This window comes from Pelobates fuscus, chromosome 1 (genome assembly GCF_036172605.1).
Source record: "Pelobates fuscus isolate aPelFus1 chromosome 1, aPelFus1.pri, whole genome shotgun sequence".
In the NCBI taxonomy this organism is placed as follows: Eukaryota; Metazoa; Chordata; class Amphibia; order Anura; family Pelobatidae; genus Pelobates; species Pelobates fuscus.
The window spans coordinates 90,041,850-90,053,657 of record NC_086317.1 but is presented as its reverse complement, the minus strand read 5'-3'; the positions used below and the strand labels follow the sequence as shown (position 1 = coordinate 90,053,657).

At 39.0% G+C, this 11,808-nt stretch overlaps 1 protein-coding gene across 5 annotated transcripts in view; it reads right to left on the bottom strand.

The window, feature by feature from the left end:
- Positions 1-1,896: 1,896 nt before the first annotated feature.
- SSH2 (slingshot protein phosphatase 2) overlaps positions 1,897-11,808 on the bottom strand; it is a 232,356-nt gene continuing 222,444 nt past the window's right edge. For all 5 annotated transcript variants that reach the window (XM_063450018.1, XM_063450019.1, XM_063450021.1 and 2 more), the window contains 3 exons: positions 11,314-11,514; positions 7,378-8,167; positions 1,897-7,074 (listed from right to left, as the gene is read on the bottom strand). In XM_063450018.1, coding sequence (XP_063306088.1) covers positions 5,059-7,074; positions 7,378-8,167; positions 11,314-11,514 — 3,007 coding nt within the window. In that variant the 3' untranslated portion in view covers positions 1,897-5,058. The remainder of the gene's footprint in view (positions 7,075-7,377; positions 8,168-11,313; positions 11,515-11,808) is intronic.

The following is an 11,808-nucleotide window of genomic DNA, read 5'->3' as shown; positions in this document are numbered from 1 at the left end:
ATATAGTCATGTCTATCGTGATCATTGATATGTCACAGACAATGAATTTAAAAATTAGTTGTGCCACTGTATTTTATCTCTCCTCTCTTACCTCACTGTGATCTGAAGCGAGAGAGGAGGAAGGATCAGGGCGGACTGAGAACTCACAAGGCCCTCAGGCAATGGGAAACCAAGGCCCCCCTTCTGGTGCAAAGTTTTTTGGCTACTGCTACTCTTCTCTCCTTTATTTGTGTGGCTCTCACACATATTATATCCACAAGGCTTCCATACAGGGTCAGATTTGCTGTTAAGAGGTTTATCCAACCAAAACACTGTTTTTGAATGGAGTAACTCTTGTTGATCATATTAAATGGGGTGCACCAAACTTCACCGCCCCTGTTATTGCCCTATTTTTGGAAACTTCTGTCATCACAACCAGTGTTGATGTTTGTAAGGCATTGCTGTGCTTGTCAACATCACTAAATACAAGTGTGCTTTTTTTTCCCAGTAATTCAGTATTATGATATTCACAGAAAAATGCAATACTCACAAAATGATATATGATAACGTGAAAGAGGTAAAATATGGTTGAACAAACATATGGCTCAAATTGTAAGTTGCATTTTGTTCAGAACTTGGACATTTCTGTCTTTAAGTAATGAAAAATGGAAGCAATGCATAAAACAGAAAATCTGTTATACCCTGAGATTTAATTATAGCTAAAGTTACTATAACCTGATTATATTGAAATAAGATCAGTATGTTAAAAATGTTTGAAAATTATTTGAGGTCATCAGTTTACTTCATGTATCTCGATGCTAAACAAACTGCGGTTCCATATCGGCAACACTACCCCCACCTTCTTCCAGATATTCTTATGCTGGACAAAGAGGGCAGATTACCAGAATAAAAACAAAAAAAAGCTTAAGAACACCTGTTCCCATTCAGTTACTTCCATTTAAAACACCCGTTGGATAAAAGCTAAATAAAAAGATTTACCTCTTATCAGCATGGGAGAATTATAGGCACAAAGAATTGTTAGAAAATGTGAGTGCTATGGAATATGGAACCTAAACCGTGATCTTAGAATAATTAAAGTTGTGCTTGAAAAGGAAACGTCAGATTTCTAGATAACTCCCTTTTATTTTTAATCCACTGTTCGTTTGAGTGAAATGCGTGGTGGCAAAAAAAAAGAGAATACATTTCCAATTCACAAATAAGGTAGGAGGCAGCACCCTCAGATTTGGATGGTGGACCCATATGAGAGCAGGGTATTGCCATTAAATAAAACTTGTGAGCAATAGTCAAATTCTTTTTTTTTTGTTGTTGTTGTTGCAATTCAGAACAGACTTATTTATTTTTAATACACATTGCATACCCGGCTGCTACAAATGTGTATGTACGAATATGGAGTACTATGGCGAGATGACGTCACCATGAACACATATGGATAAGTGCTTACAGCGGTGAATATTGAAACTGGAGATAGGGAAATAGAGTTTACCGGGGATATTGAATGAGGAATTGTCACTTTCAGAGATGTAATACTTCTGCTTTGAAGTCCTCAACTACTTTTTCTCTAGAATAGAGACTTTAAACTATGTCAGCAACAGTCGTCTTTTGTGGCAAGAGGCAATGATGGCTCTCGTTCTATTGATACAGTAAACATTTAAACTAGTTCATAGCCCTTTCACACTAAGGAGCAATCTGCAGGCCAAAAACTCACTTGGAATTCGTTTACTAAGCCCACTAAAGTGGTAGACCTAGGGAATAATTGGAATTCACCGTCCCAAGTCTTTAATCAATATTTCATGCTCCGCTCAAAATGCTATCTTGATGATGAATTTGTTCTGTAAATTCTAGTTAAACCCCCTCTCCCCACCTCCCCCCCAAAAAATACACGTACACAAAGTTGAATAATTTTGCTTGTTCAGGTTTAATATTCACAATGTAAACAATAAATTTCCTCAACCACAGTACTTTTTTTGTAAAAGACCAAAGAACAACTTTTGTACAAAAATGCCCTTAAAAAAAAACAAAACCAAAACACAACTTAGTGGGTTTTTCATTTTATAAAATGAAACAAAACATGTCAAGAGTGAGACGATATGACAGTCTCTGGTGTACGCTCCTCTCTGTACAAATCAGACCTGCGTTAACCGACAAGTGAATTAACGGCAGAATTTCACACATAGTTGTACAAACAAGATCACTTCTATATTAAAATCACCGTGCAAACCGTGTCTGTCTCTAAAATAAATGTCCCGATTTATTGAATGTTTCTGATAAGCTCCAGTTGCTTCCCAGAATGATGCCTCGGACAAAGTTGAAAAAGGAATGATTTAACTATGCAACCAACTGAGAATATAAAAATGGCTTCTTGCAATTTGCAAATGTAAATAAATCCACAGCTAAGAGAATCTAAAGGAAATCTGTCTTGAAAGGTGCATGTGGTGTGTGCATGTAATGGTGTTAAAATGCTATAAATTGTGAATTTTGAGCGGTTAAAAATTAAAAAAAAAAGTACTATAATTGGACTAAAGCAGATAAATCAGCGCTTAACACCAGCAGAACGAAGGCCAAATAGTGACCAGCCAGTTATATATAAGCTGTACAAGTGAACAGAAAAACAAAAAATCTAACAGTGATGTATTACATGGGGGGACTTAAGAATGATACAGGAAAATTTATAACATGTAAAGGCCCACGGCAAATCAGTTAAATGGCACTTATAGTAACAGAAGATTTTTTTTAAGGCTGTGTTTAAAGGCAAATTACTTGGTAAAAATTAAAATCAAAAATATAAAAAAAAAAAAAAATCATTAAAAGGCTTTTGTTTTCCAAAGAACCTGTAAGAGGAGACTTACAAAAAGAGGGTATGAGCTGTTTAATCAAGTTTCTATACAGATATAATAACTTCTAATAAATCTTCAGACTTAATCCTTTAGAGGACTGAGGAGCTAGGTGGGACAGGGTTGGTTTCGCATTTCAGAGACCCGGTTGGTAGATTTTGAAATTATAAGGTCTTTTCGCACAGTGAGCATAGCAGCAAAGTAAAATAAAATTAACTGCTTCAAAACATTTTAAAAACATTAAATTGGAGGAGCAATTCCAGTTTGCAACAAGTAGCCCTGCAGTTAAAATAGAAAAAGAAAAATAAGGGTATATCTCACACAATTTAAAACAGAACACAGTTTCAGGAAGGCCAACAAAGACTTCTAAAGAAGCTTTGCATCAACTAGCAAACACACAAATACACACACGCTATGTAACATTTACATTTTTTAGTTTCTAAAAACCAAACAGGCAGCATTGAAAAACCACTGGATTAAGATTAAACCCTTGAAGCACCAGAGGGTCGTACAGTGGACTGTGTGGCAATGCAGTTCTTTCCCCTCTGACACTAAAACGGTTAAGGTAAAGGCGGCTGGAACAAAACGTAAGTAAAAATTGTAAAGGAGGAAAAAAAAAAAAAAACTTAGAAAGGCAAACAATATTTATGGCCATAAACTCTGTAGGGCCACAGGATTATTCAAGTAATGATGGGATTACCCCGACAAAAATAAACTTTAAAGTACACAACCCAACAAATATTTGTTGATTTCAGTAAATATTGTCACATGAACCCTGTGTAGGCTGCAGATCACGGTTTAATAGGTACAAACCAATTGGAATAGCAGGGGAGATAAAGAAAGATCAGACAGGAATCTGAACAGGTTTTCTACAAGATCATCATCATTTAATTAAGGCTCCATTGTAAAAATAAAAAGGTGTCCAAATCACTTGAGTTACTGCATCCCTGCACGTCCACGCTAGTCATTGGAGCGTTAATTAGGTGAATACTACAACTCATTCTGAGCATTGAACATGTGCACCACAAATTTATTGCAAACATTGGCCATGTCAGTTCACTAAGCTAAGTAAAAAGTGTAAAAAGCTGCAGTAACTGGTAAAAATCAACAGTGTTGATGTAGATTGAACTCTACTGATCGGTCATGTCTCAGTGTCCCGAAGAACTGTTAACAGACCAGAAAAGGGCAGTATGTTCAGATTACAAGTGCAACTAAGAGGACAGTCCAACTACCATAAGCACTTCAGTTTATTGTAGTATCTACGGTGCAAAAGTCAACGTGCACCGTTCCCCCAGTTTTTGCCAAACAATTTAAAATTGTTGAGGGCCAAGAAACACTCTATTTTATAAAGTCCATCCCCTCAGCCTGGGATGTCACAACAGGAAATTTGAACTTCCTGATTATGTATCTAAAATATTTGTAGAGGTAGGAGGGATTCGGTTGTGCTGAATTGCTGTTCACCCCTTTAGCTTTGCCAAATATGTGGTCCCAAGCGGAGAGGGATAGCCTAGTTTGACAATAACAGGAGGGTCTTCACCCATAGAGTCCATGCAGTATAATCATGGCAATAAGTAGTACTGGCTATGGTGCTTTGAGTTTCCCCCTAAAACAGGATAGGAAGTTTATTAAAAAAAAAACGCTCCGACACAGGATATGAATTACTCTAAAATAACTTAACATGGCTGTAAGAGGGGAAACATTGGAGACAGCAACTGCAGACCAACGCAGTGCCAAAACGGAATAACCTCTGTCAGATTTGAAGCTGTATGTTCACAGTTGCTGAAAAGATCAGAAAAAAAACCTGCTTCTTGTGCAAGGCATTTGCTGGGTTTTAATGGTGCCCTGGGATGCATTCCATCTGAAAGTGTGCCAGACAAACAGCATTAAAAATCGGCCATGAAGGAGGATCAAGTGGCAACAGCTGCCTGCTTTTACCAAAACATCTCTTAAAAACAAAAAACATCTGAGGTTGTTTTGTAGATACAAATAAAAAAAAAAAAAAAAAAGAAAACATGTATATTTATATATATATATATATATATATGTACACCGACATGTGCAGTCAGGAGTCACGCACAATATGAAAGGGGAAGCAAAGGGGAACCCATCTTACATGCATCAGGAACAGTAAAATAAGTCAAAATATATAAAATTAACCAATAAAGTGCACGTTCCTCACATATTACACCTGCCCCTTCATAAGAACATATAATAAAAGTCCATATGATTACATGGTGTTGTACAATGGATTGGTTGTTCTCTTCTTTTCATTGGTCTTTTTAAGTCTCCGCAAGGGATGAGTTCTACCGTGTTCATGCCTAGGGGACACAGTGACCAGTGGGATTGAGGGATCTTGTACCACTGATTGGGAAAGGTGATGCGGTGAGACAGTTCTTTCAGTACTAGGAGAAAAACCCTGTTGAACTGAACCAAACTCTTTGGCATACTGCACAAGAGGCTTTTCCACTGGCTTGCTTTGCACTACGCACTCTGCAGTCTTTATCTGTTCCACAAAATGTTTGGTGGGTGCCGTTCTTGGTGAAACTTGAAAGGGGATGATACACTGATTTTCTGGTGGTTCTACCGATGTCATGCCATAATGTAGTGGCATGATTCGAAGGGGGGATTGAAGCAGGTCTGAGTAAATTTGTTGATCTGATGAGACAGACTCCCTCTCAGACAAGTCATCTTTCGAAAGTTCCAAGCAACCCAGCTTTGCAAGAGAGGCAGACCGCTTCATTTGGGACGGAGTAGTGAGACCTGCCTGTCGAATTCTTGACTCGATTTCCTTTGTTCTCTGCTTAACAACCCCAGGGCTGCTGCTCATGTCCTTAATACTGTCACTGCTAGAGCTGTGATGAAGGCCAAAGGAAAAGGAAGAAATATCCAAAACTTCTTGAAGCTCTCTTATATTTTCAGTCAGCTTGTTGATTAGGTTAAGATCTTCACTGCTCAGCTGAGACAAGGCACTGTCGGAACCTCTTTGCATTTCACCAAGGGTTCCATCTAAATCACCATCATAATTATCTGTGCAATTCAATAGATTCCCTAAATCATCTGTATTAGTACACTCTTCAGTGACGCCTTCTAAAGTAAGAGAGAGCGAAGGACCTTGGTATTCATGGCTCATAAAATCTAAATATGGTGAAGGACCTGGGAAATTGCATTCTTCTGAATTAATCACATCAACGTGCTCTTCCGGTGATCTTCCAGTTATGAAGGACATATCTGGTGATGCAAGTTTATAAGATTTGGACAATGATACGCTGTCCATATTCGCAGGGGGACTATTTGAAACATCTGCACAGATGTTTTGTAATGGCGATTCTACACAGAAATGTAAATTCTTATTTTCTACAGTTGCTGTACTATCCCCTTCAGCTTTACATGGGGAAAGGTCATTGTCATTGCTATCAGCAGACTTAGAACCGATGTTACAGTCTATTCCTATTGTCTTTGGAAGTTGTATTGGCTCAGTTGAATCAGAGGCCTCACAAGCAATAAGTGTTCTGTTCTCCTTTGAAATTCCTTTTGTCTTTAATGAAATCTCTGAAAAGGGATAATCATTTTTAAATTGCACACATTGAATTCCAGGCATTTGAGAGGGGAATGAATCTGTAGATGGCTCAGATTTGGGAGGTTCTGTTTCTGACCCTCCGACTTCTACCCTGACAGTTTTGTCCTTTTCATGATCTCCATGTGGAGCATCATATGAAGATTCTTCACACTTTCCCTTTGGAGTAGCGTCGCAAACGTAGTCATTCTTGGAGTTCTTGCGTGTTGGCACTGGTACAACATGCTGTTGCTCCTGCTCCTGCCTTAAGCGTTCTTCAAATTCCATTGTGGCCCTTCGGACAGAGCCAGCAATCCATTTGGGAGTTGAGCCTAACTGTTCCTGATTATCTCCCCCCTCATTGATATCACAATCTTCCTGGGGAGGCTGCTTACTTTCCCGACATGGACATTTTGCATCTTTTGCCTTGACATGTTGTAATATGTTGCTTCCTTCAATCCGCTCTGGTTTGCTGTTGTTTTCCAGATCACAAGTCGATTCAGTGGGCAGTTCTTGGATTGTAATTCTCTTTGGTGTTTGTGCTTGGCTAGACAGATTGTCTGTTTTATATTGGCACTGACTAATTCCCTGGTTGAATGATTCAATCTCTGTAATAATCTCCTTCACAGATATTGCATTTTCAGAGAGTGATTTTAAGACGTTATCTTGGGTATTCTGTTCAGAGAGCTCCTAATAAATAGAGGAAAAAAGAAAATCAAAATCATGAATATATGAATGAGAGAAAAATGCTCCATCTTGAATTTAAATAAAAAATAAATCTGTGTTACACTCAATCTGTAAAAAAAAAAAAAAATAAAAATAAAAAATAAATAAAATAAATGCACTTTCTAAAACTATTGGCTATCATTACTTGTATAAAGCTTTCACTCAGACTTTGATTTATATTTAGATATCACCAACACTTACAAAAGAGCATAAACTGTTCAAGAAACATAAGGCTGTGCCTCTGATGCACATAGACGGCAACCTTACCTTTGGCTGCTCCTCGTCTGTAGAGGAATCGTCAGAAGCTTGTGAAAGGTTTCCATCAGAGCTAAGCCTCTGGTTTTCCTCTTGGCTTTCAAACATGGTTGTCTCAGCCCAGGAACCTCTTAAGACTCCATTCTTCACATTGCTGGCTTGGTCTTCCAGACGGTTGATGCCGCCTGTTCGTGGACGATTCTCCTGAGACAGTTCCACAAACTTTTCTAGGGCGCTTAAGAAATCAATCCTGTCTGCACTCATATCCTCTGATTGTGATGCAAGAGATATTTGGTCAGGGGACTCTGGTAAGTCTCTCAAATCGGAATCTAGTTCCTCAAGTGGCAAGAGATGGCAGTTAACCTCATTCTTTAATGCATCTTTTTCCATATCCTCCAGTGTTAGATCATGAAGTTCAGTTGGAACACTGAAAGATTCTGAATTTGGAATTAGATCATTTACAGTTATTTCTGTTCTACAGTTGTCTAGATATTGTGATTCCTCCGAGCAGCAACGTGCTGGACATCCATTCATGGTGTTCAAATTTAATATATCCTCTATAGATGTAAACTCAATATGTGCTCGAGATTTGTTGCACAAAGTGGTTTTAATGGGGCAGTCTGCATTAAGATTTTCCACCTGAGGTTCTAGAGAAAACGAATGATGCATGTCCGAAAGCTGTTCCGCTGAAGATGTAATATCCTTTTTGCTAACTTCCATTCCAGTTTTTCCAATAGGTTCATGGTGGTCTGAAAGGTCACTGTCTGAATGAGATCGCCACAGCTTGTTGTGTCTCTGCTTGCTGCAACATCAATAAGAAACAGACAGTTAAGTAAATGTATTCTACACTGTTCATAAGATTATAAGTCACAGCATTTATGCAGGTTATTTTATGATTGGCAACATCGTAATGCAGGAACAACTTGTCCGCATTTCGTTCTTTGCATGTACTTTGGGTAGCTAACCATCTAACTGAATATAATTAAGAAAATGAGCGACATTAAGTATACGCATTTTTGGTTGGCTGTTAACATTTTAGAACAATTTGAGCTAAATATGTGCACTTTATTGATTCTCCCCCCCCCCCCCCCGCCAATAAGTTTTAATTTATAGAACTGCAAGCAATATAGAAGATTTTGTTAAAAAATTAAAACCTTACTAGAAAATCATGTTGCTTTGAACTCTATGTAATTAAAAAAAAAAAAAAAATCTTCTTTATAGCAGTATGGGGAGAACACACTACCACTTGGCCCAGATTCACATTGGTTGGTGCCAGAGGGTTTTAGAATCAGTCAGAGATCTTGGAACTTTTCCACTTCTTGGGGCTTCGAAACTAGGTCTGGGCAACATGTGCCTGGCAACGTGAGCATTTAACCATAGGGAATTGTAGCAGAATGATAAAAATGAAAAAAGTAAAAAATATATAAATATATAAACACAATCTAAAAGGGCAGTACAACATTTTCTGACAGATTAATTTGCATTTACAGCTGCTCAGTGAAGATGACAGGCCATTTTGTAACTTTTTTTTTTTTTTTTTGCAGGGCCTTATTTTAATCACATGCAGATTCAGATGACCAAGGTCATCTGCTCTGTGTGCCACAGCTAGGGATTACTTCCAGGAAAGCAACAGGCAAAAAGAACACTATGCACTTTCTAAGCTCCATACATGAAAGAGGAAAAAACAATCATGCAATATAGAGGCTGTGATCTTAAATAGCCAACATGTTAACAGCAGGTGGCGCTATACTACAGTAATAATAATAAACAGTGGGGGGGGAGGGAGGGGGGGGAGAAGAGAAGGGAGAGAAGAAGAGAACACAAAGACTAAGAATAAAAAACTAAACAATGTCATATGGACTGGATTCTGGAAGATAGTAGAGAATGGTTATGAAGTAAACCATGGATGGGTAAAAGGTAGATTGTGCTTTTCTAGTAAGCTCCAGTAGCTTTCACTAAATTGATCTGGAAAACAAGACTACGACAGCAATTTAGTTGATCTGGTACCCATGGTTCTAAAATACTCGTGGACCTAAAACTAGTGTGTGAGGTTAGGCACAAAGGGAACATTTTTGTCTCATGTAATATTGTTTTAAAACACAGGGGAAAAAGAAATACAAATATTAAAGGATCACTATAGTGTCAGGAAAACAAACTCGTTTTCCTGACACTATAGCATCCTTAGGACCCCTAACCCTCAGGGTCCCCCTCCCTTGGCGCTGAAGGGGTTTAAACCCCTTCAGCCACTTACCTTTATCCAGCGCCAGGCTCCCTCGGCGCTGGTGATCTCTCCTCCCCCGCCGACGTCAGCTCTTGAGTCGAGCAGAAAGCACATGCGCAGCAAGAGCTGTGTGCGGTTTCAAACAGTCCATAGGAAAGCATTACTTTCCTATGGACGTTCTGCAAGCTGGATGCAAATTTCGCATCCAGCGTCGCAGAAGCGCCCTAGCGGCTGTCGGGAAGACAGCCACTAGAGGTTGGATTAACCCTTCAGATGTAAACATAGCAGATCCTCTGAAACTGCTATGTTTACATCTGAAGGGTTAAAACCTGGGGCACCTGGCACCTAGACCACTTCATTGAGCTGAAGTGGTCTGGGTGACTAAAGTGTCCCTTTAAAGTTGCAGTCTTCTCAAATGAGTATTGAGAACTATAAAAATAAATCGGACCCCCCTTCATGTATGCCCGATTTCACCCTTGAGGTAAAGAAGGGGATCCATGTGGCACGTCTGATTGTTTTGCCATCCACTGCAGCAGCACAATGTTTCAATTACATAAGAAGGTCCCTGCCTGAGCTAGAGGTGGTACACCATACTACCCCAAGCAATGATAGTACACACAAACATGACCTTTTCACTTTTTAATTCTGATGGATGACAATTAAGCAAGATATGTAACTTAATCCAGCCCTCACATGTACCTCTACCAGTTACTCTTGCTGAAATCCAAAATTACACACGGAATGTAAAGAAAGCAGAACACGGTGCTCTCTTCCAAGCACAAGTGCGAAGCACGGGTTACAGGGACAAATCTTAAAATTAACTATGAAATCACATGCATTACAGACAGTGATTCAAGACATCTGTGGCAGGCAGGCAAAAACAACACACTGGGAAAGGGGCCTTGAGCTAGACCGCCAAGCCTGCTTTTATCAGCATTATGATTAGTGAAAGACAGGTCATACAGAATAAGGAGAGCGACACCATGTGGGCCACAGGGGGCGCCATGTAAAGCAGTTCACTGCTGGTTCAGTGGGATTAAAATGGTTTATCAGGGCATATTTTACAATCGTTATTAAAATAAAAACTATTGCATCAGTGTGCCAAAACACAATAAAATACTAGCTGTTTATTGTATTGTCTGCGGTGCAGCTTTCTACAGGCGTTAACAGTGTCATAAATCACCCTCTATGAAAAACAGGAAGTGGTGGGATCTCTCAGCTAATTCTATTTAAATTAACAAAAGAAGCAAAAAAAGTGTGGTTGTTAACACACAACAGTTACATCAGGAGACGTAGACATACAAAAGACATTTCAGTCTCGAGACTTTGCATGCGCAAGAATATAGCACTGAGGTCTGTGGAGGATCCTGAGGGGTCCTCCATGGCCAGGGACAATTCTTTGCAGCCGTCACTGGTGACAGCTGGGGGGGATTGACACGGTTAGAAGATGCTAGCTCTGCCCAGTGTATAGAAGGCTCAGGTGTATGAAATATACAGGGACATAGTAGCTCCTAGATTGTCTCAGTATATCTCTTCACTGGGTTGGAACAGTCAAAATTAGTATCTCGTAAAGATTCTAACTTAATGAAATACACATTTTTTTAGGTGGTGAGGGGACAAAACATAAAACTGCGAATGGGGAAGCAACACCTGACCGAAAGCAGAGTGGACCATGTTAGTTACATATGCATAGCATGATCAACATGTAAAGTAGATCAGAAACTGACCTTGCGAGAAGAATTCCTTGATACTCCTCAAGTTGCCTCATGAAGCTGGGGTTTGGCTTGGTAACAGTACGCCTTTCCTTAACATAATCAAATGCTCGATCGAGATTCCAGCCATATTCCTTCATAGCATATGCAATAACAGTGGAAGCAGATCGACTGACCCCCATTTTACAGTGTACCAGGCATTTAGCACCATGCTTCCTGAGTAAACAAAGAATATACAAATGAAATAATGGTTGAACCAGTCCATACAAAAGTACAAGGAGCAAAAACAAAAGGACATGGATTTTTATTAATTATAATATGAACGTAGATACTGAGCATAGTAATTATTCAATCCTCAAGTTCCTCACAAAAATAAGTTGTTTTAAATATATACGGCCCCCCTTCCCCCCTATGAATTTTTGTATAGAAACCGAAAAGGTTTCAATGACAATAAAATGTAATACTTTCAGGATCAAGCTCATCTCAGGGTTGTAATAATAAATAATAAAT